This window comes from Gracilinanus agilis, chromosome 2 (genome assembly GCF_016433145.1).
Source record: "Gracilinanus agilis isolate LMUSP501 chromosome 2, AgileGrace, whole genome shotgun sequence".
NCBI classification, from domain to species: Eukaryota; Metazoa; Chordata; class Mammalia; order Didelphimorphia; family Didelphidae; genus Gracilinanus; species Gracilinanus agilis.
Window position 1 is genome coordinate 551,830,646 of NC_058131.1, and position 27,942 is coordinate 551,858,587.

Genomic DNA, 27,942 nt, shown 5'->3' on the forward strand with positions numbered 1-27,942 from the left:
GTTTCTTCATCTATAAAACAAGGGGTCTGGATGATTAGAGGTCAGCAAACAATGGCACTGGCCAAATCTTTCTCCTTCCCAGAACTTTATTTAAAAATGTAAAAACCATTCTTGCTCTGGTGCAGTACAAAAACAGGTGGCGGCATAGGTTTGGGGCCATAGTGTGCCAGTTCCAGGACTAGCATGCTCTAAAGGTGCCATCTAGCTCCAAATATACAACCCTCTGCTGCTGAAGGTGTAGAAGGGCCCAGGATAGACCAGCTTTCAACATGGCACCCAAAGGCCATGAAAACACAACTTCCTCTCACTTAGTACATCTCCAGGCATGGCCATGCCCTACATCCCTCCCCAACTAGGATGCCACAACTGTGTACTCAAGACCACACATTAGGCACAGCTTCTGCCCGTCTATCTTCCTTTGTATATGTCCCCCGCCCCACGGGTCTGCTCGTCACTGAACAGTCCTGCTCCCTCTGTTCCTGTCAAACCCCCATACTGGGGAGGGCACAGATGGTGCATAATTCCTGCCCCTATTGGCTAGGGTACCAGGTAATGGTGTTGCATTTTTCCATTTCCTCATCTTCTTCCCATTTTCTCCCTCTCCACCAGAAGTTCCCCCCCTCATTTGAGAGGGGCTGTCTGATTTGCCATTTCTTTTCTCAGCAGGGAGATGGGTGATTAGACCTGGGCAGCTGCAAAGCTGGGGGAACTGCTGGGAACTGGGGTGACTGTGTCTGTGGGGAGGGGGATGAGACAGCAGGGTGATGGGGGCAGTGGGTGGCAGAGAGATTCAGAGGCAGGTAATCATTTTGGTTTCTTTATTCTGTACAAGTGAAGAGAGATCCCCCTTGGGGTAGAGGGATGAAGATCCAACCCCCCAACCCCACCCATGAGGAGGGAGAAAAAGCTTCTCCCTCCCCCCACCACCAGAGGAGAAGAGACAGAGACAATCCCCCTCCCGCTAAGGAGATCTCTCCTCAACTCTCCCCTATCCTCCCCTGCCCCTGTGGGGTCAGGTCGGAGGAGCCTGGGGATACTGGGGGAAGGGGGCATCTGAGTCTCTGTTAGGCACATGGCTAGGGGGAGGGTCGGGGTGGGGGGAGAAGGTTCACTGAGGGCAGTATCAGTCTGTTCCAAGTTCACTGGTTCCTGTGGGAGACAAGCCACAGGACGGGTTGTTTTCTGGGAGGGAAGGGGTAGGGAGAGAAGGTAAGAGGTGGGCACAGGGGCAGAACTGGGTCAGGATAGAGGGCGAAGGGCTCGTGGGGCAGTGGGATATTCCCATGTCCCACTCACCCTCTCCCCCTGAACCTGGAGGGTCGGGGGGCCTGCTCCGGTCGGGCTCCAGCTTGTCACAGGACTGTGCTCTCCGAGTCCGCTTGGGCTTCAAAGGGGCTGCTCTTCGTCCCACGGTAGGGAGTCCTGAAATAAGAGTTCAAACCCCAGAGGGGTACTGGGTTCATTCCCTACACCATTCAAGGCCACGCTAGTCTGGTGCCTCCTGCTGGAAGTCGAGAGCTCCCCTCCTTCTCTTTTAGGTTTGAGGTTCTTGGAGCAGATGGGAAGGCACCTCCAGGCCCCCCAAGTTGGAGTCAGCCCTCCATCTTCTTAATATATTCCTCAATCATTTTGTAAACTCCTCCCACCTCCTCTTAGTTGATCCCATTGCTCCCAAGTTCATACTTTACCTTGGGTCTCTGGTTCCTCTTGGTCTCGGTGAGAACCCAGCCTCTGTCTGGGCTTTGTGGCAGTTGGGGCCTCAGCCTCCTCTCTGTTCCCTGCCTCCACTGGAGGCCTCCGGCCCCGGGGTACAGCTATAGGTTTGGGGGGCCGTGGAGCTACAAGGAGATCCTGGAGAGGCAGAGGACACCGGTCAGCCCCATTCACCCCAAGGTGGTCCCTCACAGTCTTCTGTCCCCCTTTAGTTCTATCTCCCATCTCATACCTTGGTGCTTCTGGCTGGAATCTCCCTCTCTGAGTTTAGTAAGACCCCCTCTTCTCCCTCCCCGTCGATGGGGGCTGGGCTGGGGCTCTGTCGGCTGTTGTTGGGGGCACTCTCCTCAGCTGGGGGGTGGGGAAAGTACAGGAAGAAGAGAGGAAGCCGGTAGAATCTGTTAGTTCTGCCTCCTCCTTAGCCATTCATTTACTCCTGCTGCTTCCTCAAAGCCCACACTTGTTCTACACAGAGATGGTCTAAGGAATTTAGCTTGCCAACCCCCCCCCCCAGCCCCCAATTCCTTCTGTTTCCTCCTGGCATCATCCTGCTACTTGCCTTGCCTCCAAAGTCCCCCAATCCTGGGTCTGTGCCTGCTTACAGGCTGTGTGGAATATGCCAATTCTGGATGCAGTGGGAAGGAAGGGAACTGGCCACGTGCATAACCTTCCCACTGGAGCCACAAACTCTAGAACCAGTCAGGAACCCCAGAACCTACCAAGGAAGAGCCAGAGAGCCTGGAAACCACTGGGAGTCCCTCAAGAAGGTAAATAGCTCCTGTTAATTCTATGGGCCATTGGCCAGGCTGCTGGTTCTAGAACCACACACACCAAGCAGTTCTGTTCATATCTGCCTCTGTCCAGTTTACAGCCTGTGGAAAGGTGCTTCAAGGAAAGGTGCTCTTTCTCTCTCTCTTTCTCTCTCTCTCTCTCCTGCCCTCCTTCCTTCCCACAGTGGCTTTATGCTCTGCCTAGGAACGAGCATGGAGAATGGCTGCAATGGTGGTGGGGAGGGCAGCTTGATGACAGATAGCCTGGTATTGTTCCCGTCCCTTTTCTTCCTTCAGGCTGGGGTGGGTGGATAAGGTTTTCCTGGAAGGACTTGCTCGCTCTACCTCAGTGGGTGTCAATGTGCTATGAGTAGATTTAGTAGGTTCCTGGTCCTAAGACAAGTGCTGTAGGTCAAGGAAGGAGAACAGCCTCAGGAGCTTTCAAGAAATATGTGCAAAGATTGATTTTAGATGCTTAACTGGAAATACTTTCAAATGATCCGAGCCCTGGGATGGAGACTGTTCCTCTAGGTAGAGTGTTGGGAATACAGCTCTATCATAGACTCAGAAGTAATTTGGTCTCATCTTAGTCTATTCAATAGACTATTGTGTTTGTGGGAGAGAGGGAAGGGTACATAATATAATAATGGTGATGCTGATGCTGATGCTAATAACTCACATTTTTATAGCTTTACCTAGCTTCTAAAGCATTTTTTTCTTATAACTACTATGTGTAGGAAAGTTAGGCAAGTATTTTTCTTCCCATTATACAGATGAAACAATTGAGGTTTTAAAAAGATGAAATTACTTTCACAGTTATAGAAAAATGCAATATAAAACAAAACCTGTCTTTGCCGTCCACTGTTCTAGATCTGGGGAACACAGACAATTTTAGTGAGGAAGGCTTTGCCTTCAAGGAATCTCCAGTCTAGCAGGAGGAATTATAATCTCTAAATGTCTGAGCCCAGGTATTTTGGCTTCAAGCAGTGTACCATTAGGTCTAGGCTAGGTGATTTCTAGTTCTCAAATCTATCCCTAAGTCTATGATTCTCTGAGCACTAACCTCCTAGGCTATAACCTCTTTGTGTGGCACTGATGGAGGTGGAGCACATAAGAGGCAGGAATGGTGGAATGGGGAACTCCAAAGAAGGATGTTCTGATAGAATTCAACAGAAGCACATCAAACATATGGCAGTGGTCAGTGATCAGTTGCCTCCATAGACACTTCCTTCAGGAAGCCTTCCCTGATCTCCTGGAGTTGTTTCTGACCTTTCCTCTCAAATGACCCATAGCATTTAGTTTTGAATCATTCTAATGCATCTCTATCATTCATATAAATATATATATATGTATGTATATATATATATATTGCTTCTAAGGCAGAAGAGTGGTAAGTGGAAGGTAATGGAATTTAAGTGACTTGTCCAGGGGTCACACAGCTAGGAAATGTCTGCGGTCAGATTGGAACCTAAGACCTCCCATCACTAGACCCAGCTCTCAATCCACTGAGCCACCTAGCTGCCCCCTATCATATACTATTATATGTTTATTTTTATTATTTATTTATTATGTGTATATATTCTATTATTATTTATTTTGCATCATATCTCCTTACAAGATTGTAAAATCTTTTGAGGACAAGCATATTTTTTAATTTTAATTTTTAAAAAACCTTTACCTTCTTTTTTAGAATCAGTACTATGTATTATGTATTGGTTCCAAGGCAAAAGAGTGGTAAGGGCTAGGCAATAGGGGGTAAGTGACTTGCCCAAGTTCATCCAGCTAGGAAGTGTCTGAGGCCAGATTTGAACCTAGGACCTCCCATCTCTAGGCCTGGCTCTCAACCCATTGAGCTACCCAGCTGCTCCCATATTTTTTCTAAATTTTGCATCTAGTACAGTACCCTATGCACAGAAGGCACTTTAATAAATGCTTGCTATATTGTCCCAGAGCCTCACAGATTGTTTAAGTAAGCCCTTAAATGTTTGCAGGACTAGATCAGCCCCTCTCTTTGCTTTGCATCCCTTCAGCCTATATATAGAGATAGAGATAAACATATATACACATATGGAGTCGCATTTATATTACAGAAAAAAACCCCATCCTTCCTGACTCCTTTAATGAAGTCCCTAGAACAGGTGCATCCTTTTCTTAGAGTGGAATTCTGTTCAAATGAATACCTTGTTGGGATCATGCCCAAGCTCATAGGAGCTGAAGGTGAAGCATTATCCATGAAGTTACTAGTTATTAGTCAATGAATAAAAGCCTTTTGAACCTTTTAGGGGAAGGAGGGAAGATATCACACACCATTCCCTCTTCTCTGACCTTCCCAATATCGAATGTTCCATCTCCACTTTTCCTCCCCCAATAGTATAGAAATATAAGACTTTGGAACTGGAAAGGGCATGAGAGATCTTCTGTCTCCTTAGATGAGAAACCTGAGGACCGGAGAGATGGTCCAAAGGTAACACTGTTAGTGGAGCAGTGGATAAAACATCTGTGCCTGGATGACTTACTTTCCTGGGTTCAAATCTGCCCTCAGAAACGTATTAGCTGCATGACCCTGGACAAGTCATTTAACCCTGTTTGCCTCAGTTTCCTCATCTGTCAGATGAGCCGGAGAAGGAAATAGCAAGTATCCTTTGTCTTTATCCAGTATCTTTGCCAAAAACATCCCAAATGGGGTCCCAAAGAATCAGACAGAACAGAAGAACGACTAAACAAGAACAACATTGTGGGTAACGGAGCTGGGACTAGTACCAAGGTGTGGACTGCCTTCCTTACTACACCAATTCTCAGATCTTGGGAGGGGTGTAGCTCAGGTGGGAGGTTTGGGAGAAATGTCTGAGGGGGGGAACCTAAGGGTGCTCAGTGGTGTGGAAGCATCTTCACAGGAAGACCAAAGGCTGGGCTCTGGCTCTCTTTCTCCCCAACTCCCAACTCTCATACAAAAGCTTCCAACCAAGTGTTTTCTTTATAGGGACCAGAGCATGGATAAGGACCAAAGAAAACTTGCTATATGGGGTTGTTTGTTGTACTGAATGCGTTATGATTCAGTCTCCAAAGCTCCATGAGTAATTCACAGGACAACAGCTCTGTTCTATAATATCCCCTTTGTAAAGAGAAGTTTACACCTTGGTGCATATGATGTTTTATAAATGACCTGGTCTTTTTAGTGTGTTCATGCCGCCTCCTCTCCATGGACTATAAACTCTTCAAGGGCATGTCTTTTTTTTTTTTTTCAAACTCTTATTTTCTGTCTTAGAATCAATACTGTTTATTGGTTCCAAGGCAGAAGAGCAGTAAGAGATAGGCAACGGGAGCCAAGTGACTTGACCAGAGTCACACAGCTAGGAAGTGTCTGAGGTCAAATTTGAACCCAGGACCTCCCGCCTCTAGGCCTGGCTTTCAATCCATTGAGCCACCTAGCTGCCCCTTTTAATTCTTTTGAATTTTTGTTCTTGGCCTTCTCCCCAACCCATTGGCTGGCACCTAGCTCAGCCAATGTTGCTGACCGACTAAGGAAGCTGCCAGTACCTATGTGCCACGTAGCTTCAGCTCGACGCATGGCGCTGAAACTCGGCTTGGTGCTCTGGGCAGGTGGAGGGGGCTTCCAGGCCCCGGGCCCTGCAGCGGGGAGGGGGAAGGAAGTGGCAGGGTCAGAGGAGGCTGGGTAGTGTGGGAGAGGGGAAGAAAGGTGGAGGTGGTAACTCTTCTTTCACCTGCATCATCAGAAGCTCGCCGTCTCTGCCAAGGTTGGACGCTGCTCTCCAGGTCTGTGTCTGTGCCCTGAAATGAGAGCTAGGGAGTCGGAGTGGCAACGTGAAGGGGGACAGCACGAGGGTGACCACTCAAATTCTGCAGGGAAAGAAGAGAGATGATTCCTCCCCTTCCCTCCATCCAGTTCCTTATTCCTCTCTTACCTCTTGCTTCCCATCAAAGCTCCAGCCCTTGGCTCGACCCATCCCAGGGAGGGCAATACCATGAACTCTTGCTGGCTGCATCACTCCAGATACTGGGATTCCCTCTCCTGGCTCTGCCCCTTCAATGCCCTGGAATCAGAACCCAGCTCTAGATGAGGAAGGAAGACCCTTGTTGCCAACACTGATTCTGGATTAGACTCCAACTTTTCCAGGAGGAGCTGCCATCAGCATCCTCAGAGTTCTCTCCCTCTCCCCACTTCTCTCCCTTTTTCTCTTCCTTCCTGCTTCTCTCTCCCCCCTCTTCCTTCCTCTCTCTCTCCCTTCCTCCTTCTCTCTCTCTCTACCTCTTCTCCTCCCTCCCCTTCTCTCCTCTCTCCCCTCACTTGCTCTTTGTTCTATCCCAGCAGGTCCCTGGTTTTTATCTTAAAAGGAAATTATTCATTTGCCCCCCCCCCCTTTTGTCCCTGGAATTCTTCCATTAACAACCTCTCAAATGGGTGTATAGGGCAGGGAGAGGTTGGACTTTCTATCTTACCTGCTTTCTTCGGAAGGAGGGTCCCCGGCTCCCCCCCAACCCTGGGAGGGGGCCGCTTTCCTCCTCGGGACTCCAGCAGGGGGTGGAATTATCGCCAAGGCTTGGGGGATCTGGGGTAGGAGGGCTCTCCTGAGTTGGGGGTGGGGGAGGAGGTGGGGGCAAGAGGAGCCCAGGGGTGGGGGATCCCGGTCCCCGTTCCCCCTTGAAGCTCCGGGGGCGACGGAAGTGAAACAGGCCTCGTCGTCTCTTCTTCTGGAGAGGGGGCAGCGGGGGCTCTGCAGGACCCGGGCCTGGGCGCACTGTCCTCAAGGTCCGGGGATAGCTGGAGAGAGGGGAGGACTTCTATGTGGCTGGGTAGACTTAATAACCCAACAAACTCCCACCACCTAGGAGATGTGCCTCCCAGATGAAATGTTCCCATGTACAAAGTTTATCCAAGTCTGGCCTTCTCGGAAAATCCTTCCTGCTGGGAAGTTCTTCCTTCTCGGTGACCTAAAGGTCTCTGGGTAGTTTCTTGCCTCTTGTAATGAATGACTTTCTCTGGAGAATAACCTTTAAGAGAACCCGAGACTCTCCAGGGCCCTTTGGCTTCTTAGCTTCCCAAAGACTATTCTTCATGGGCTTCATTTTCCTCCCATGTAATCTCTCCAAGACACTCCTCTCAGCTAGCTCCAAGGTTTGGGGCCTGGTCCTTGTGGGGCTGGCCCAGGCCTCCGGGAATGATCTGATCAATGGCGGCCGTGAGGCTTTTTAGTCAAGTATCACTGGCTTTGCTCAGGAGTCCAGGGCCTGGAGAACCTTGAAGGCCTCCCCAGAGTGCCTCGTGGGTGTTACCATTAGGCATGACTGGTCCGCTCCACTGTCACACGCCACCCATGCTTTGGGTCTGACTTTCTGCTTAGCTCTCTACCTGTTTCTGGCCTCTGAGTAGAGGCTTTTTCATTTAAGCTTGTGAGAGCCTTCTGGGGAATGTGCATAAGGCTTGGGGAATAAAGAATGAAAGTAAAGGGAGGGAGGAGAACAGAGCTGAAATATCCCAGAGATGTGGGCTCTGGGAGGATTGTAAGGAATGGTTCCTTAAGAGCCACGAGACTGAGTTCTGGAGCATTCTAACAATCAATCCTCAGGACTTTTACTACCAAAGATTGTATACTTCTTTTAGACTAGACATCTTTAAAATGGCTTCACGTTCTTCTTGGCCCTAGCTCTTGCCAATTAGCTTTTATTATTATTATTTTTTAATCCCTTACAATCAATAGTAAGTATTGGTTCCAAGATAGAAGAGAGGTAAGGGCTAGGTAATGGGGGTTAAGTGACTCACCCAGGGCCTCACAGCGAGGAAGTGTCTAAAGTCAAATTTGAACCCAGGATCTCTTGTCTAGGCCTAGATACCTATCCACTGAGCTACCCAGCTGCTGCCCTTCCCATTGATGAAGTTCTGAGTTATAATTTCGATACTTCATTTCTCTGTGTGTGTGTGTGTGTATGTGTATGTATGTATGTATAGTATAATAATGTAAAATTCTTCCTGAGACTATAATTCTCAGAATTCACATTTTAGCTTTAGGACTTTTGGAAATTAGTCCAACATGTCTCGGTTACCCATCATGGAAGCACTGCTGTAGGGGGCCTCGGAAGAGCAGAGCTGCCTACGGGCCTGGCTTGGACAGCTTAACCCGTCCCACATGGGGGGCACACCTGGAACTTTCATCCATGACCCTCCGACTAAAGAAATCCTCCAGCCCCTCATCCAGGCGAGTGGCTGTCCCATTCTCCTGTCGGGTCCCAGGTCCTGGTGCCTGCTGGGAAAGGGACCGTCATCTTAGCTTGAACAAGAGTTCCTGCCTTCCACTTCACACAGGAACCTCCTTTCTCGGGCACCAAAGAAACCAGGAAGCTTGTCTACACAGCCCACCCCCACCCTGTTTACGGGATGTAGGGCCATTAGATCTAAAGCTGGAAGGGACCTCAAAGATAATCTCATCCGACTTCCTTCTTTTACCAGCGAGGGCCCCCGAAAGATGAGGGGATGCCTCAGGTCACAAGCAGGAAGGAGCAGGGCCAGGATCCGAACCCAGGTCCGGCTCTAAATCCACTGCTCTTTCCACCATACAACTATATTCTATTCTATTGTATTCTACTGTATTTCTATATTCTACTACTTGTCTTTTGCTTCAAGTGAAAAAAAAAAAAAACCAACTGGTTTTTTTCTACTAACTGCTAGGCAATAGTTCTCCATCTCTGGGTCCTTGTAGCTCACGCTTATCTCTGTTAGAATGAGTACTTTCTGCTCCGGCTACTACTCGTGGGCCTCAAACTGGGAGGCTGGGGCTCTGGAATTTGGGGCCTTAATGCCAGAACGCTTAGGTCTGGAGTTACTAAATTGCTAGAGACTATCATGTTCCCCTGAAAGGCTCCCAGGGACTCACGCTGGGCCTGCCAGGCCCTGGGGGGGTGGTCCTGGGGGGCCTGGGCCGTCCTTGTGTCTGATGCCTCAGTTTGTAGCCATGGGTGGGCAGCTCTGACAGGCCCTCCCAGGAGCCACTGGGGCCGGGTTGATTGCCCCCTAGGGCTGAGAACCAGCCTGGGGGTACCCCCAGCCCCCCCAGCTGGCCCTCCATGTCCTGCGGACTCCCACCTGTGGGAATAGCTGTGTTAGAAAGGCTGGGGAATCGGATTGAATGGTTAGGGAGAAAGGAAGAAACTGGGAAGCAATAAAAAAACAAAGTGGAGATCCAAAGAAAAGGGGTCCGAGAAAGAGGCAGTCTTGAGAAAAGGGCTCCCAGGGGTGGTGGGTGCGGGAAGGGAAGCGGCTTAGGGCAGGGAGCGACTCACTGATGAAGGCAGACACGGGCCGGATCTTGCGGCAACGTTTCTGTTTTTTGATGGCCATGGTGTCCTGAGGGGAAGGGCAGGGTTAGAGTCCTGGGGTCCTTGGGAGACCTCGATCACAGCCCCCCACTCCTCACAGGGACGTCGTAGCTCCTCCCACCGCCCCGCTCCCCACAAGACTGAGGCGTGTTAGGGGGCAGGGGCAGAAACCGGGGACCGGGAAAGACGGGGCTATGGGATGAGGTTAGAGCTGCTGCCATGGGGTGGGGAGTGGAACCAGAGGGAGATGGAATGAGACAAAGCTGGTGGGGGCAGAAGAGGCTGGGATGGACAGTCCACGGCGGGGATACACAGGGTTCTGTGGAAGCCTCACGATGTTGGTCCCGAGCTCATCGTCGGTGGTCTCTTCATGGTCGTGGCCCCGGCCCCGGCCCCGGGCCTGGGAGGACACTTCTTGCCCTGGGCCTCCTCCTCCTGGGGGCTCCGAGAGGGTCCTCAACTGGGCCAGGTGACGGGCCTGAGAAGGAGAAGCATGGGGGGCAGAGGGCTGACCTCCTTGTCCTGGGGAAATGTTCTTTTCTGAATGTCAGTCTCAAGGAACCAGTCCACGACCCAAGATCCTCGTGGAGGAATTGTTGATGGGCAGCAAGTCTGGGGAGGGAAGGGGGGGTCCTCAACGGGACCTCGTAGGGCAGGGATACGGCCAGGGCCAGGACGTGACGTAGGCTTTGGTCAGGCTGGCATGCCTAGGTGTCCCCCCGCCAGGGCACAGAACCTCACCAGGCTCTTATGGGAGTGGTACAGCTCCTGTAAGATCTCATCCACAATGGAGTTGGTCAAGTAGGTGACGACCGAGAGCTTCACCTCACTGCGGACACACTTGGGGGATCAGCACAGCCACCCTCTTTCCCCTCACTCTGACCCCCTTCTAGCCCCGAATCCCTCACAGAGATAAAGGTCAGATTAGTTGGTTGTAGATGGAGGGGGGAGATGCCAAGACCAAACTGATCCTGGCTCTAACCCCAGCACTAGAACTTCCAGGCCCATTCTTTTAGAATATCTGTCCAGCCCTAGGTAGGAACATTAAAATCAGTTAATGATTTATTATTTTTAATGGAGATTTTACTCATTCATTATTCATCGTTAAGAGCAGCCCAGGGCCCCCTCTCCCCTAAGTACTTCGCTCTGGTTATTTAATGGGGCCTTGCCCCAGCCCCTCACCCTGGCCCTGAAGGAGCTTACTCCAGTTTATTCTGAATATCCTGCCCTGCCTGCTCCAACAGGGCCCCACGGATGAAGTTCCTGGGCACAGTGACCCGCTCCGCCACGCTGCTCAGCATCTTGTTGTGGCCTTCAGCCACTCGCATCGCCACTGGGCACAGCTCCTGAGTCAGGCTGACCATTGACTCCAGGATCACCTGGGGTGGGGAGACAGGAGGGCCAGAGTCCACAGAGGGAAAACTGCAGCTCACATAGGCTGCAACTCGTCCATGGTCATATATCTTATATATCTCAGGACTATGCTCTTTTTACTACATAATATTGTGATATTCTGTGCATGTGTGGGCTAGAGAGAAGCTGGTGAGAGGGGGAAGAGAGAGGGAGGGAGAAACAAAGAAAGAGGGAGAGGGACAGAGATATAAAAAGAGGGGGGCCAGAGAAAAAGAGACAGAGGGAGAAGAGGGAAGGAGACAAAGAGAGATGAATAGAGGGAGAGACACAGGGAAAGAAAGACAGAGTGAGAGAGAGGGAAGGAGATAAAGAGATGAATAGAGGGAGAGACACAGGGAAAGAGAGATAGCGTGAGAGAGAGGGAAGGAGACAAAGAGACAGAGAGATGAATAGAGGGGGAGACACGGGGAAAGAGACAGAGTAAGAGAGAGGGAGGGAGAAAGTCAGACAGGAAGAGGGAAAGAAGAGAGAGACAGAGATGAAGAGAGGGAGGGAGGGACACAGAGAAAGAGAGACAGAGGGAGGAAAAAGGGAAAAAGAGAGACATAGAGAAAGAGGGAAGGAGGGAGAGGGAGAGAGACAGAGGGATACAAAGAGAAAGATGGGGGAAGAGAGGGAGAGATAAAGAGTCAGAGTCAGAGAGACAGAGATAAAGACAGATGGACAAAGGGAGGGAGGGAGAGAGGGAAGAGGGAGGAAGAAGGAGGGAAAGGGAAGGAGAGAAACAGAGACAGAGAGAGATGAAGAGGAGAGGGACACAGAGACAGAGAGTGTCAGAAAGACAGGGAGAGAGGAGAGAAGGGAGAGAAAGGGAGAGTCAGGAGAAATGAGGAAGGGAGACAGAGACAGAGATGGAGAGGGAGGAGGAAAACTGCATAATATATGGGAAAAATACCTCTGGAATCAGAGTATATGGGTTCAAATCTTGGTATTAATTACTCAAGGGACCATGGACAAATGACTCTCTTTCAGAGTCTCAGCTCCTCATCTGTAAGATGGTGGTGGTGGTAGGATGGACTAGAAGATGTCTAAGGTCCCTTCCAGCTCTAAATCTATATGACCTTTTGAGTATTCCTCGTCCAAACACATCAGAGTTCAGAAGGGTGTGTGTGAAGCTAAAGCCCAGAAGGGACAGTGTGGACAGTGTAGACCTGAGACCTTAGGAAATCACGTCTCACAACTGATATTTGTTGTTGTCTGGATGGACACCTTCTTGTTCAATGGTGGGGTTCCCCTGGGGTGCGTGCTGGGGTTTCCTGTCATCTAGGCAAGTGTGACGGATCTGCTCTACCTCCCAACAGGCTCAGGACTGGGTTTTTGTCCTGGATGGTTTTGTTCCCTCAGTTCTTACCTGCAGCTCCTTGTCCACAGCCTTGGATACCTCGCTGGCCACTGACTCCAGTCTCTGCCGAACAGGCCCATCACTGGCTAGGACATGGCCCAACTCATAAAGGCTTGGGAAGAGCTAGGGGGAGGCGAATGTGGTTAGGAGGTCAGAAACTGGCTGCGTTCCCATGAGCAGTGCTTGGGCTTGAGAGAACATTCTGAGGGGAGCAACGCTGGGGGCATTGTTGGGAGATGGAAAGTCTCTGACCTTCTGGCTCCAGATGGTGCCTTGGGGTTTGGTTTGACTGTCCATCTCTGGCAGTTTGGGGCGGGGAAGAGAGGCTGGGGGGGGTCTGGAAGAGGCCGAGGTTGGGAGCCAGGGCGGTGGGGAAGGGGTGGACGGTATTGTCTGGGGCTTGGTGCTAGTTGGCAAAGGCCCAGGTGTGGAGTGCAGAATAGGGTTGCTCACAGCCCGGGAGTTCTTGGCATCCTTGATGAGGTCTCTGGCGTAGAGCAGCTCATCTTGTACTGGCTCCAGGGGGCATAACCGCAGTGCCCGTACCTCCTCCTGGACTCGCCCGCATAGCCGCTGTAGCATCTGGGCCAGGGCCCAGCAGGGGGGTGTCAGGGAGGCATAGGGTAGGACGGGGGGAGTGAGTGAGCCACAGGACCCCCGCTAGTCCCCCCCACTCCATGGGGACCAGGAGGCCTCTACCCTCCCTCTGGGGCAAGTCCTTCTCACTTTGCAGGGCTCTGCTGTAATGGGGCAGGCGTGAAGCTGGGACAGGGGCAGCCTGAAGGTCTCTGGGGATCTCAGTGGGTGCTCTATCCCCTCCTGGGCTTTTGTCTTCTCTCGTGCTCCCCCTCATGCTCGGGGCCCCGCAGAGAGAAGCATTTACTTGCTCAGCACTGCTGGTGACAAGGCCTTGCTGCAGTCTGAACGCCTGCTCCTGCGGACAGGTCTGTGAGTGGTTGTTCCGGACAAGGCACCATTGGATCTGGAGATGCCCGGGGTGGGCGGCAGAGGCCACCTAAGCAGGTAGGCTCCTCTAGCCCACCCTGCTCCAGCCTCCTTGTCCCTGCCCCGACTTCCTCCTGGAACCTCCCTGCCCCCCCACCTTCTGCCAGACATCCTCGGTGCGCTCTGGGGCATTGCGATACGCCTGGGAGATGTCGCTCACAGGGAAGGACATGAAGCGAAGTGTGTGATTGCTGCGGGGAGAGCCAGGAGGGAGGCGCTGTGGGAAGTCTAGAACCCCGGGCCTCTCCTCCCTCTCCCCATCCAAGGACCCTGCCTTCACCCCCATCCCCAGATCCCCACAAAGGAGCAGCAAGTGAGAGGCCCCGGTGCCTGGGCTCAGCACACACTCACCTCTCCAGGGCCCTTGCAATATCCAGAAAACCCAGGGCTGAAGTATTGTTCCGGTCCCACAAGATAGTCCTGGGGTAGGAGATAGGGGGAGGAGGAAGTGGGGAACCGGGTTCATCATTCCTACTTCTGGGGACCTGGTTTGGGTGTCATCCTGCTTCTGGGAGGGCTGAGCCGTAGATATTGAGGACAGACTGCAAGCCTTTGGGAGTTCCCTATTCCCGACTAACCGATTCTCTAAGGGTTGGGAAGAAAAGGTTCTGTCATAGAGAGCCAGGCCTAGAGACAGGAAGTCCTGGGTTCAAATTTGACCTCAGACACTTCCTAGCTAGGTGACCCTGGGCAAGTCACTTAACCCTCATTGCCTAGCCCTTACTGCCCTTCTCCCTTAAAACTGATACTTAGCACTGATTCTAAGACAGAAGATAAGAGTTTAAAAAATCCAAAAAGGTTCTGTTATAGAGTGCCAGGCCTAGAGATGGGAGGTCCTAGATTCAAATCTGGTCTCAGACCCTTCCTAGTGGGTGAAGTCATTTAACCCCACTGCCTAGCCCTTATTGCTCCTTTTCCATGGAACTGATACTTAGCGCTGATTCTAGGACAGAAGATAAAGGTTAAAACAAACAAAAAAAAAACTCCAAAGGCTCTGTCAGCATCTTCAGGGATGAGGTGCCCTAGAATCCGGGGTGTCTGGGACATGGGTTTATGGGAAGGCAGCAGGGAGAAGTGGGGTGCCGAAGGCACAGGGGTGGGGGCCTTCACCGGAGGGAAGAGTTGATCTGCAGGGCCTTGGACAGCATCTTGGCCCCGATGTCCTCCATGCCATTGCCACTCAGATCCACCTTGGCCAGACACGTGTTGCTGCCCAGGGCGTTGATGAGAATGCTGGTTCGAAGCTTCAGCCTGGAGTCGGCCACTGACAATGACTGCAGGGACTGTATTGGGGGTCAGTGGGGAGATTGGGTAGCAGATTCTCCCCCTCAGGGCCCCTGCCAGCCCACTGCCCCAATAACAGGGGGCCCCATCACTCACACAGTCCTCTTCCTGAATCAGCTGCACGAGCTTGTGGAGGATTTCTTCCAAGGTCCTGGAGAGCAATGAGGGCTCAGAGGGTAAGGGGGGACAGAGAAGGGAGACATCATGCCCTCTGGGGTAGGGGGGTAGGGCTGGCAGCAAATCTATAAAAATGAGGCCATTACCCCTGGACTCATGTCAAAAGGGAGAAGGGAGGAATGAGTGAGATCTGACATATAGAAAATACTCTATAAACAGGCGACACTATTCTTGTTTCATGGAGGCTAGAGAGGAGGAAATGGAGGTGAGAAAGGGGTTGGAGTGGAGATAAAACTGGGTGAGGCTAAACAGAATGGGGCCGGTCTTGGGGGGAGGCACGGGCCCCGCGGGGTCCGGAGAAACTGGGGTTAGAAGTGGGCACACGGGCTGGTGAAGGGGGAAGGGAAGGGACGAATGACTCACTTAGCCTTGACATTGAAGTTCTTGCCCAAGAATAAGTGCTTAAGGGACTTGTTCTTGCCAAGTGCGGGCACTAATGTCAGGAGATCAGAGTCGAACCCTGGGCCAGAATCACAAGGAGACGATTGGGTGTCTGGCTCGTCTCTAGTCAGCTGAAGGGACCACGGCGGCCCTCACCCTCTTGGATTTCTCTGCCCCCATTGTGACAGCCCCTTCCACGGCCTCGGTGGGCCCACACTCCCTCTCACCATTGTCCGACAGGTCCAAGCTCCCCACGGCGCTGACCGCCCCGAGCTGCTCCTGGAGGACCTGGGCTCCTGCCGACCGGAGCTGCGGAGGAACAAGCATGGGGTGGGGGGAGGACAGAGGGAACGGGGACATTCGGGGTCCCCCTGCAGAATCGAGGTCCTTCCACTCAGCCTGGGCCAACCTTGGAGGAGGACACTCCGGCCTCACCAAGATGAAAGTCCCTGAGCACTGTGTGAGGCCTGGGCCTCCGTCACCTCCATCATAGGGAGTAGGGGACAGCTGCCCCAAGGCCCTTCCTGTCCCCCCAGGCTGGGAGCAACACTGGCCTGGGATCCCACAGCCGAGTACCCCAGCTATGGCTGCTTCTGCCCCCTGCTGGGAACCCTGATACTCTCTGAGCCACAAGGGAAGAGTTAGTGAATGGTGTCGGAGAAATGACCCCACAGGAAAAGGGCACGGACACATGGAAGGCCCCAGTGGTGGTGCTGGGGGTGGTGGAGGATAGGGGGCTAGACAGGCAGTCCTGGGATGCTGAGGGGGGTAGAGCTCGCTCATCACAGACACTTAATAAAGGTTTGCTGACCGATTCACGGAGGGTGAGACAGAAGGAAGGAGACGGAAGTCTCCCGGACCACAGCAAGAGATAGAAGCTGGCTCGCCCAAACTTTTTTTTTTTAATTTAACAGATGAGGAAACTGAGGCACAGAGAAATCTGGTGATTTGTCAGAGGTAAGTCACAACGTGAGTAAGCCCTGGAGCCAGTGGTCAAATCTGGGCATTCTGGCTCCTCACTGTGTATCCATCCCAGGACATGGCTGAGAAGTGGGGCAGAGAGAAGGGAGTGGGCAGTGGGGGCTTTGGGGTGCTCACCTCGCAGCTGCTCAGGTCCAGATGAAGATCACTGAGGTGGCTGTTGAGAGAGAGGCCCTGGAGGAGTGCCCTGTGTACGAGGGAACAATGGCTGTCAGGGGGGTGGGGGCGGGAGGCAGGGGGGCTCCGGATCCCCACGCCAAGAGCCCCAACCTGAGGGCCTCCAGAGGCAGACGTGTAGCCGACAGGTTGACGTGGCTCAGTGTGTAAGCGCTGCTGAAAAACTGCTTGAAGGCTGGCGGAGCCTCTCGGCCCTTCCTGCTGGGGGAGGGAAAGAACAAGCATTTACTAAGCACCTCATATATATATATATATATACACACCAGGCACTGTTCTAAGCTCTTTACAAGTTTTATATTCTTTGATCCTCACAATAACCCTGAGATAAGTATATTATTATCCCTATTATGCAGCTTAGGAAACTGAGGCAGTCAGCTGGGGATGGCAAGAAGACAGGAACAAAGAGGCATGGATAGTCCCAACCCCCACAGTCTCACTAGCTTACCCCCAAAAGAACCATTTCCCTCCATCAGACCCCCACGACTTCACCCTGCCCTATTCCAGAGGACACCTGTGGGAGCAGCTGTTGCGCGCCAGGTTGAGGTAGGTTAAGTGAGAACAGCAGCCATGGAGCAGGGCACCCAGCAGCTAGGAGAGGGGCACAGGACAGAATGGTTCCTGTGGTTGCTTTCCATTCCCTTGAACACCCCTCACCTCTTTCCCGCCCCCACCCCCCAATTACCGGGCTCCCTTGATATCTCAGTTGACCTTGGGAGACCTTGCACCCATTGAAATGAACCCAGCTTTCATCCTTTCATCTGTCATCTTTAATCCACCGATTCCACCCAGTCCCCAAACCCCACTGAATCCACCAGCCCACTCTCTGTAGGTCTCCTCTCAAACATTAAATGACAGATTTAGAAGTGGAAGGATCTACAAGGTCCCTTAGCCCAACTCCCCCATTTTACAGCTAAGGAAACTGAGGTCTAGAGAGGTTAGAATGAGTTGCCTAAAGTCAGAAGCAGAGCTGAGCCTGGAATGCTTACAAAATAGTTTCTGCTATGCCTTATTCTTCTAATTGGACCCTTAAAATAAACTGCAGTCTTCTTCCCCCACAATTCACTCTATGCGTCCCCATGTCTCTCCCTAACCCCCTCATTCCAGGAGTAGGGAACCCTGGGGTAGCATGTCTTAGCCTTGGCCCCCTCGTCTCCTCTCCCACAACCACGTCCTCTTCCCCACCCCATCTTTCGCTTGGCTCTACTCTTTCCCCAGTCCCTTCTGGGGCTGTCCCCCTCACCAAGTCAATGGCGCAGTCGGTCGCAGACAGATCTACGTGGACCAGGGCATTGGGCTGAGCCAGGAAACTGTACAGGACCTGGGACACGAGCAAAGGAGCGAAGGCAGGGGTAAGGGGCGTTGGAGTGAGAAGAGAAGCTCCCCTTTTCCCAGGGACCACAGCACAAAGGAGGGTCAGTCTTTGCACTCTGGCCAGTCTGGCGAGTGACGGATCTCTGGCGGGCAGGGGAGACGCTTTAGGCTCTTCCTTGAAGGCTCTGGGCATAGAGATTTATTTTCTTTGTGTGTGTATGTGGAGGGATTGGGGAGTGAAGCGTCCTCTACTCCACCGTCTTAGCTCCCAGCATACCTCGAGCTCTGGTCTGGAGATGGTAGAAAGAGCTCTAGCCTTCCAGTCAGAAGACCTGTATTCAAGTTCTAGAGATGACATTTCATAGCTGTGTGACTTGGAGCAAGCCAATTAATCTCACTGGACTTCTGTGTCCTCATTTGTAAAATGGGGAAACTATGACTGGTACTACCCACCTTACAGAATTGTTTTGAGGAAGGCACTTTTGTAAATCTATAAATGTCAATGTGAGTGATTATTATTAAAACAGGAAAGGATTTGGGGAGGGGTGGCTAGACCTTAACTCACATTGGCTTCATCAGTAGCGAGCAGCCCTGGGTTCTTGCTCAGGTCCAGGTGGCGTAGGGAACTGGCAAAGGCTGGGTTGGCACCGAAGGTCTGGCCCAGTGCTAGGAGCCCTGGGCACATTGGGCAGTAGGCAACAGGCACATTTTCCCTCTTTCCTTCCCAGTCCTCTTTCCCCTTCTCTATCCTCCCCAAATGAGTGTTAGCTTCACGCCACCTCCCTAACTATAAAGGTGGCCATGTTTCCTTTTCTTCTTCTTCAGAGAGACCAGAGATTTAGTACTCCAAGAAGCAGGGGTTGGGAGAGGGTGTGTTGAGATAGTCTCATAAAGGTCTTGGGGGTCTTGGGGGCTCAGTAACTTGAGGAACCCACTCCCCCCCAGCCCTGTAATGATCTCAGAGTCAGTACCTCGAGGGGAGATGGCAGTCTTAGACAGGCACAATTTGGTGAGGCCTGTGGGGAAGCAAAGGAGCTGCTGGCTTAGACTGAGAAGACCTAAGAGAGGAGACAGAGGATCCCTCTGAGGAATGGATGCAGGAGGATGGAGGGTGGATCTGGGTTTGGATTTAGGGCTAGGATCAAGGATATAGCAGTTACAGCAGTTGGATGGGGGCTCAAACTGAGTTAGAATGAGGATCTGGGCTGGGACTAGGGTCTGATTGGGGGATTTCAAAGGATTTCAGCTGAGCCACTCTCACCTTTGTCCTCGATGGGATTGTGGGATAGAGTCAGGGCATGTAGCACACAGTTCCCATTCTCCCCAAAGACCCCAGCCAGTTTCTGGGCAAAGTCCCTTCGGGGAAAAAAGAAGAAAGGTTTTGTCTTGTGCTGGGATTACTCAGAGCTCACTCTGACCCCTTCCCTAATGGCCTCTCCTGTAACCTCCCTGATCCTGGTTCCCAACCTTCCTGGTGACCCTGCTGCTTCTGGGACAAGCTGGATCACTGATCCTGCCTCCAGGGGGTGAGGGGTTCCCACCAGGGACCCTGGAAAATCTGAGTATCCTGGAAGAAACAGGGCCCCACGGGAGACTTAGCCTGGGCAGAGTCCCTTGCAGGACTGCAGTTCAGACTGCACATACCAATATAAAACCCAACTAGGAATTTTTACGTCTGGGAGAGTGCAATCAGGGGCAGCCAGGTAGTGCAGCAGATAGAGTCCTAAGCCTGAGTCAAATCTGGTCTTGGACACTTACTAGCTGTGTGACCCGGGGCAAACCACTTAACCCTGTTTGCCTCAGTTTCCTCATCTGTAAAATGAGCTGGAGAAGGAAATGGCAAACCACTACAGTATCTTTGTCAAGAAAACCCCAAACGGGGTCACCAAGAGTTAGACATGGCTGAAAAAATGACTAAACAACCAGTGCAATCAGGCACAATAAAGGTTAGGCACAAAGGAGGGGGGCAGGGACACAGCCACTCACTTTGGCATTAATTATATGCAAATCATATGCAAGTGAGCAGTCTGCTGCCAGAGCGTAGCAGGAATAGCACTGGACTGGGAGATCTGAGTTCCACTAGCTAGGTGGGTGACCAGCCGACAGTCACTTAGCTTCCTCAGGCCTTAGTTTCTTCATTTGTAAAATGGGAGGGGGCTGCACCACTGGAGGACAAACTCCTCCAGCTCCCACATTCCATAGTTCTAGAATTAGAACTCTGGGAGTGCTCCTGCATGGAGGAAGCTGTTCCCAGCCTTTGGAGACTCACGTCTTGAGGCCAGCATTGTCTAGCACCAGCTCTTCTAGGCTCCCCGACTTGCTCAGGGTGTGTAGCACCTGTTCCAGAACCTCCGAGCCCTGAAAGGGGAGGAGGGGGGTGGTAAGGCCTGGGAGCCACGGTTTCCCCTTTCCCCTCCCACCTATTGGCCCATCCTGGTGCCTACCAAGCGCAGATCCTTGCAGTGGAGTTTGGTAAACCACTGGTTGTAAGCGAGGGCTGCCACCATCAGTGCCAGGTCCCTAGTGGGGGAGATGGATAGACTGGCTGGAGAAGGTGGCAGGAGAAGTTGGCTGGGGAATTAGAGAATTGCAGGAAGCCTGGATGGGATGGAAGGGGGTAACTGGAAATGCTGGAGTCAAGGTAGAGGCAGGTTTTGAATTTCTAGGAAGAAGACACAGGCGGGGAGAAGTAGCAAAGCATAAGGAGGAAAAGGGGAATGGATGTAGAGATGGGGGCTGGCCATTCTCGCCCCCTGCTGCCCCACCTGCTTACCGGCTCTCCAAGTGGCTGAAGTCCAAAAGATTGAACTCACGGTTGTCCTCTGCATGGTAGATTGTGTCCACGTCCTGAAAGAGATGGACCCTGACTCTCTCTTGGCTCCTGTCGCAGCGGCGTCCCCGGTTTCTTTCCCTTTCCCTCCTTCTTCCTTCCTCGATCCCATAAATACACCAAAACCTCCTTTTTACATCTGGAACCCCGTGGAGCCCAACTTACCCACTGCACCTCCTCTCGGCAGTGCAGCCCGTTGTAGTCGCACAGAGCTGCGTAGGTCTCGGAGAAGCCACCTTTGGGGGGGTGGGGTTTGTTGGTTCCAGAGGGGTCAAGGTTGAGGACAGAAGCAGTGTGATGTCATGGAAAAAATGATGAATTTGGAATACAAATTGGAAAGGGTTTGAATACAGGTTTGAAAACAGACAACTGGTCTCAAAGCTAGAAAGACTTATTCCAGTCCTGACTTTGAAACATTCTGGCTGGGGGAGCTCTAGGCAAATCTGACAGTCTCTGAATTGCAGGAAAAATGCCAAGAGAGGATGCACGTAGGAAGCTCAGTGGATAGAGTGCTGGGCCCCGAGAAAGGAAGATCTGAGTTCAAATCTGGCCTCGGACACTTACTAGCTATGTGACCCTAGGTAAATCACTATTTATCTTAATCCTTTGGAGAAGAAAAATGGTAGAAAGCTCTGGTATCTTTGCCAAGAAAACCCTATGGACAATTGGGGTCCATGGGGTCATGAAGATTCAGATGTGACTGAACAACAGCAAATACTGACAGAGCAAGGCAACTCTGACAGATTTTATATTAAGAAAAATGCAGACCTCTATGGATGGAGAAAGCTCCTCACCTGGAGCTCACCCAAAGCCCAGGAATTCTCTTCTCTCCCTTGCTGCTGCCATCCTCTAGTGCAGGGATAGAGCAAGTACCCAGCCTATGCCTCTTTGCTATCTAGGCATTCCTTTTCTTTTCACTTGAAGAGGACCAATGATAACACGGAATGATGTTTTGACTCGTGTGTAAATTAGGTTTACGTGAGGCCAAAATGGCACAAAGTTGTTAAGCCTCATTCTCTCTTCCAGAGTCATCAAAGTCCAGTGTCAAGACAAAAGTCTGGGCAGGTCAATGGCTCAGGATGCAGGAGATGCTCTTGGCATTTTCGATGTTTGACCAAGCTCTAAGCCCTTCACAACCACGTACTTCAATAGCCTTCATGGTCATTGGAATAAACTGTTCTCAACTGCCTCTTCTGCCCTGATGGAAGTCTTCATATGTTCAGGATCCCCCTAATTTACTGAGGGGTTTGAGGCTTGTTGTTACCCTCAATATGGTTCTACCCATCTGCTGAGACAGGTTTACTGAGGTGAAGCTGCTATGCATTCTAGTGCTTCTTAGAGCCATCAGTGGGCACTGAAAGTGGAGGAGCAGCCCTGAAAAGGGGTACTAGTCCTCTCTGAATATCCCACACACCCCACTACGCAGGCAATCTATTCTACACGCCTGAGTTTCAATCCTCTCTAAGATGAAGTGTTGATGAGATAACTTCTAAGGCCCCTTTCAGCTCTAAAATCCTATGAAAGGTCAGGACTTTTATGTCTATGCCTCACCTTCCAGCTGGTGACCTTGGGGAAATTATTTAATCTTTGCCATTAATATAATACTTATATTAAATTTTAAAATGTGTACCTCCCTGCATACCTCATAGGACTGTGAAAGTGATAACGGTTGCTACCATTGGCTTGCCAAGCACTTTCTCTACATTATATTATTTTGTCCTCATCCCTTGTTTGCTTTTGTATAGGGCTATGATTTTACTGGTGTAGTTAGATCCCAGTAGCGATAATCCTGTGGCAACTATTTGAGGCCATTTACTACAAGTATCTCCACTTCCTTTCCTCTCTCTTCTTAATTCTCTGCAAATCTGGCTTCTGGCCTCATCATTCAACCAAAGCAGCTCTCCCAGAATTTACCAGTGATCTCCTAAGGGCCAAATCCAGTGAATGGCCTTTTCTCAGTCCTCATTCTTCTTGACTTCTCTGTTGTCTTTGACACGTGTGATCACCCTCCTCTCCTTAATAATCTTTTCTCTCTAGGTTTTTGGGACACCACTCTCTACCTGATTCTCCTGCTACTTTTCTGACCACTCCTCAAGCTCTCCTTTGTGGAATTCTCTATCCAAGTCATGTCCGCTAATTGGGTGTTCTACAGCATTTTGTATTGAACCATCTCTCCTTCCATACTATTTAATTTGGTGGTCACATCAGCTCCCATGGACTTACTATTATCTCTTTATGCTGATGATTCTCAGATCTACCTATCCAGCCCCAATATCTCTGCTGACCTCCAATCTTACATCTCCAACTGCTTATTGATTCAGACTGCATGTAGATTAAATTGAAGATGTCCAAAGCTGAACTCTTCAGTCCTTACCCTTAAGGCCCTTCCCTGTCCCAAACTCCTTTATTACAGTGGAAGATGCCACCGTCCCCTCCATCCTCAAGGCTCACAACTTAGGTATCATTCTGGACTCCTGACTCACTCTCTCACTCCTCATATTTTAGCTGTTCTCAAGGCCTATCAATTTCATTTTTGCAATCTCTTTAATATATCCCCTTTCTTCTAAAACTGCCATCACCCTAGTGCAGGCTCTATCTTTTGCTTTTCTTTGTATCCCCCTGAATTAGTACAGTGCTTGGCACAATAAAAATAATATCATTATTTTTAAAATCCTTACCTTCTGTCTTAGTTCTAAGACAGAAGAGCGGCAGGGACTAGGCAATCAGGGTTAAATGACTTGCTCTGGTCCACATAGCTAGTAAGTGTCTGAGGCCATATAAGAACTTGGGCTTTCTTGATTCCAACCTGGTGCTCTATCCACTGTGCCACCCAGCTGCCCCTTAATAAATGATTATTAACTGAATGCCTTATAGTCTTAAAGTCATCTGGGGCACTGAGAGATTAACTGACTTATTCTCAATCACATGTCTCAGAATCAAACCTTGATCTTAGGTCTTCTTGAATCTAAGGATGGCTCTATCTATTCTGATATGCTGCCTTTCACAAAGTAGGTTCTATTGTTATTATGATTCTAATTTTTTAGATAAAGAAATTGAGGCTTGTATGAAGGTAAATTATTTGCCTAGCAACTCACAGGAAATACACATCAGTCAGGAAGCTAGCTTAAGTCTCTCCTCATTCTTTTCCATTACATCAATAGAATGTAAACTCCCTGAAGGCCGATACTCTTTGATTTTTGTCTTTTTATTCCTAGCATTAAACATAGTGTGGTGGAGTTGATAGAGTGATGGCCTGGGAGTCAGGAAGACATCTCTTCCTGAGGTCATATCTAGCCTCAGACTCTAGCTGTGTGACCCTGGGAAAATTACTTAATCCTGTTGGCCTCAGTTTCCTCCTCTGTCAAATGAACTGGAGAAAGAAATGGAAAACGACTCCACTTTCTTTGCCAAGAAAACTTCAAATTGGGTAAAGAAGAATCAAACACGACTGAAAAAAAGACTGAACAATAGCGTAGCATCATGTAGGCCCTTAACAAATATTTGTTGAGTCATAGAAGAAGCTGCTTGTTATAAGAAAATTATTCTGTAACGTGCTCCATAATAATGAGCTACAATTATAAACTGCCGACCCCTCAAGGGCAGTGAGTGATGGAGCCTCCTCATCTTTGGGCCCTGCATGTAGGGCATTTCAGCAGTTGTACTGCTGCCAGGGATGGGCTGGGATGGCTAAGATCAGGGACAAAGCTGGATTTAGGGTCAGTGTCTCTTTGGATGGGGGAAGGGAAAGGGCATCTCATGCTCACCACAGACACTGTGGGTGGTGGACGTGGAGGTCTCAGAGTTGGGGGATGTGTCCCGGGGCCCCTCAGGGGTCTCAGGGTTTCCACGCCGGATCAGGCACCTGGGAAAATGATGTGCACAGCCCAGAAGGGGGTTGAGAGAGTTTCCTTTAATTCCTTCCAAACCCCAGCTTTAGAATCCCAAATAGACATCAGGTAGGAAAGATGTCTCCCATTCCCACTTTTCCCTGTGATCCAAATCCCTCCGCTTTGTCCTGAGAGCATGGGAGCCTTCTTGGAGTTGTGACTCACCCAGGGCCTGGGCAGACCTTGGCTAGCGCTGTGCTCACATGCCGGGTCACCTGCTCCACGCTCTCTGCTGATGGTAATCTCATGCTCACCGTACCACGCTCTGTCTCCACCAGGATCTGGGGAGAGAGACACGGTGGCAGGTGCTCAAACTCAGCTCCCACCTCAGGGCACCCTGCTTTGCACTTCAGGATCTCCGGGATCAAATAGAAACTCCTCTGTTGGATTTTAAAGCCCTTCACAACCTGGCCAGTTCTTCTTTTTACACCTTACTTCCCTCTACATACTATACAAATGCGATGCTCCATCTCCTGGCTCCTTTTCACTGACTGTCCCCCATGGGTATAATGCTCTCCCTTCTCCCAAGTGTCTTTCAAGGCTCAGGTCAAATTCTACTTTCTGTAAGATGATTCTCTCAGGCTCTCCCACTGACAGCACCTTCCCTCTGGGATGACACACTATGCTGTGCAAATACATTTTATGTGGCAAATACAAGGTGGCTGGCATGTTGTCTTCCCCCATTAGATTGGGGGTCTTCAAGGCTGGGCACTGTGTTTTTGCTTTTCTTTGTATTCTTAGAGTTTAGCACAGTGCCTTGTACATTGTAAGTGCTTAGAAAATGTCTACTGCCTATTTGAATACTAAAGGTAACAAAAAAACCCCTTATGCTTCCACAGTCCCAGTGAATTTAATTCCCTGCTCTTACCTGGTTCTGGTTGAGGGTGCTAAAGGTTCGGATCTCTAGGACATTGAAAGAGCTCTCCACCTGGGATGGGGGGAAGGATGGATGCAGCTCAGTTCAGGTCAAAGATATGGGCTGGTATAGAAGGAGAGCTTTGGGATATGGCCCTATTCTGCTCAGCTCTTCCAACTCACCTTAGCTGGGACTTTTAGAGGGAAGAGATGAAGTCTCCAGGCAGTCAGAGCCTAGAAAGGAGAGAAGAGAGGGTTAGTTTGTTGAAGGAAGCTACCCCTACAATCCTCCCTGAGTTTCTGGTCTCCCTCAATTCTCATGAGCTCCAGCTCCCCATTTCCTTTATTATCATTGTCATTATTTGAACTAGTCTTTTTCCTTTCATCTTCTAAACTAATCTTTTTCTTCTGATCTTTGTCTATGGAGTTCAGGTAGAAACACTCCTGGGCAAGTTGATATGATATTGCTTTTATTTTATATTTAGTATTCTGTGGGCTACTGCACAAATGGATACAAGAGCTGCTTTTTGTAACTGAGTAAAAGTCTGGGATATAGGTTTATTGTCTACTGTAGACTTACAGAAATTCTAGGACAATTCTGGTAGCAGAGAGGAAGGTGGAGATTCTTGTTATTATTAAATGTAAGTTTAGTCTTTTTGCCCTCAGTCCTGTCCCTGATCCTTCCTCACCCACCCTGGACCCTGTGCAGCCAGCCTTGCCCTCTCACCAGCACTCGGTCTTCATACTTCTTGGGCTTGGTCTCCAGTTTCACCCGATGCTGTTGGTGCACAGCTCCTCGACTCAGGCACCTCCGGATGCTTTCTGTAGGAAAGAGATGGGGTGTGAGTGCTGCTTGGAGTGGCACATGTCCCCCTCCGTTGGGCTCTCAGAAAAAATGAAGCAAAGACAAAGGCAGCAGGTGAGAGGGAAAGACAGAAAGAAGAACTGAGACAGGAAACTCCAGAGACAGAGGAGGGCAAAGAACTGGCTCCTTCCCTGAGTAACTCTTTTCTTTGGTGTCATCAGGAAAGGCCTGAATCTCCCAGCAAACTTAGGCAACTGGAGATCCTTGAGGGGTTCATATATGTGTGCTTGTGTGTATGTGTGTGTGAGAGAGAGAAAGAGTGAGACTATGTCACTGTGTGTGGGTGTGTGTGTGTCTGTGCACTTCTGAGGGTGTGAAGCTTTTTCCAACCCGTGTTAAACAGTATTCATGGCATACAACAATGAGTCAATGTTACTCTGTGTGTATGAGGGGGTAGTGTGTCCCTAGGACTGGTTTGGTATGAGGATACAGCCACTGCTTCACATTTGTGTTAGCACCAGTGCATGTTAACTGAAGGTGTCAGTGTGACTGCTTGACAGTGGGTGGTGGGTATGAGTATGTGCTAGGGAAATATTATGGAGAGATACAAAAAAAGGAAATCAGTTTGGGTTACTCCATAGAGAAAGCTACAGAGTAAGGCAGTGCCCGTGTGAGTGCACATTCAAGTCCCATGCCTTTCAGCTCTGTGTGCGTGTGTAGGTGGGAGAGCGTGTGTATGTGTACGGTGGGTCTCTATGTCTTCCGGTTTGGGTTAGCCTTCAGTGTTTTGCCAGAGGTATACATGACCCTGGTTGGATCTCCCAGTACTTGTCCTATCCTTGGGCCGGTGATCCAGAGGGTTGAGGGATGGGACGGAAGAGTGCTCTTCACTTTGGGGGCAATCTGGGAAATCATACTCACAAGGAAGGGCTTCATGTGGGGGAAGGGCAGTGGACAGGAAATTGGTGGTGGGCACTGTGGTCGCTGAGGAAGTAGAATTTAATTCTAGAACCGTGTCTCTTTTCTGCTTTCTCGTCTACGACCCTCTCCGCCCCGGCATTGCCCCCTCCCACACCGATCCCAGGGGCTCTACTGGAGCCCGGGTGGGGCAGAGCGAAGGATGTAGAGGTAGACGCAGCGGTCAGCACCAGGGGCAGCTCCCTCTATCTGCCCGGGCGGACCCGGCCCGGGGCGGCTGAGAAGGGGGAATTTTAAAGCTAGAAAACCCCAGGGATGGACCGAGGGACTGGTCAACGACCAGAGCTCTGGATGGGCCCAATAGGGGAACGCAAGGAGCTGCACCTGTCACGGAGGGGAGGGGCGGGGCTGGGCGGCCCGGGGATAAGGAGGTACAGACTGGGGTGAAACACCGGTCGGTCGGTCGGGGAGGAGGGAAGATGGGAGGCAGGGAGGAGAGGATGCACTGGAAACAGCGATGCACTGGGGTTGCAATGCATGGAGGAGCGGAATGCATGGAGCAGCGGGTTGCACCAGAACTGGGATGCATGGAAGAGAGGGATGCACGCGGGATGGGATGTACCCGGGGCAGGGATGTACTGGGGAGAGAAATGCACCGGGACGGGGATGCTCCAGGACGGGGCTTTTCCTGAGCCCGCAGCGCCCGCCCTCGTACCTTGCAGCTCGCGGGTGAGCTCCGCGCTGGGCTTGGCCATGGCGGCTGC

The 27,942-nt window shown here is 50.8% G+C and overlaps 1 protein-coding gene across 1 annotated transcript; it reads right to left on the minus strand.

Moving 5' to 3' along the window:
- Positions 1-1,017: 1,017 nt before the first annotated feature.
- CARMIL3 (capping protein regulator and myosin 1 linker 3) lies at positions 1,018-27,933 on the minus strand. The gene is made up of 40 exons (XM_044662260.1): positions 27,894-27,933; positions 26,183-26,277; positions 25,639-25,689; positions 25,469-25,528; positions 24,766-24,881; positions 24,478-24,575; positions 20,879-20,949; positions 20,657-20,730; positions 20,328-20,403; positions 20,153-20,241; positions 19,145-19,239; positions 18,855-18,941; positions 18,449-18,558; positions 17,813-17,890; positions 17,084-17,160; positions 16,666-16,770; positions 16,513-16,582; positions 15,642-15,723; positions 15,397-15,493; positions 14,953-15,007; positions 14,683-14,855; positions 13,924-13,992; positions 13,670-13,763; positions 13,451-13,549; positions 13,021-13,149; positions 12,577-12,690; positions 11,016-11,191; positions 10,554-10,641; positions 10,147-10,290; positions 9,777-9,840; positions 9,371-9,579; positions 8,640-8,740; positions 6,942-7,263; positions 6,407-6,535; positions 6,206-6,272; positions 6,021-6,110; positions 1,946-2,064; positions 1,689-1,857; positions 1,297-1,422; positions 1,018-1,149 (listed from the first exon to the last, which is right to left on the minus strand). Exons 1-40 carry the CDS (start codon positions 27,931-27,933, stop codon positions 1,124-1,126), a joined length of 4,134 nt encoding a protein of 1,377 aa, XP_044518195.1. The 3' UTR covers positions 1,018-1,123.
- Between the last annotated feature and the right edge of the window lie 9 nt (positions 27,934-27,942).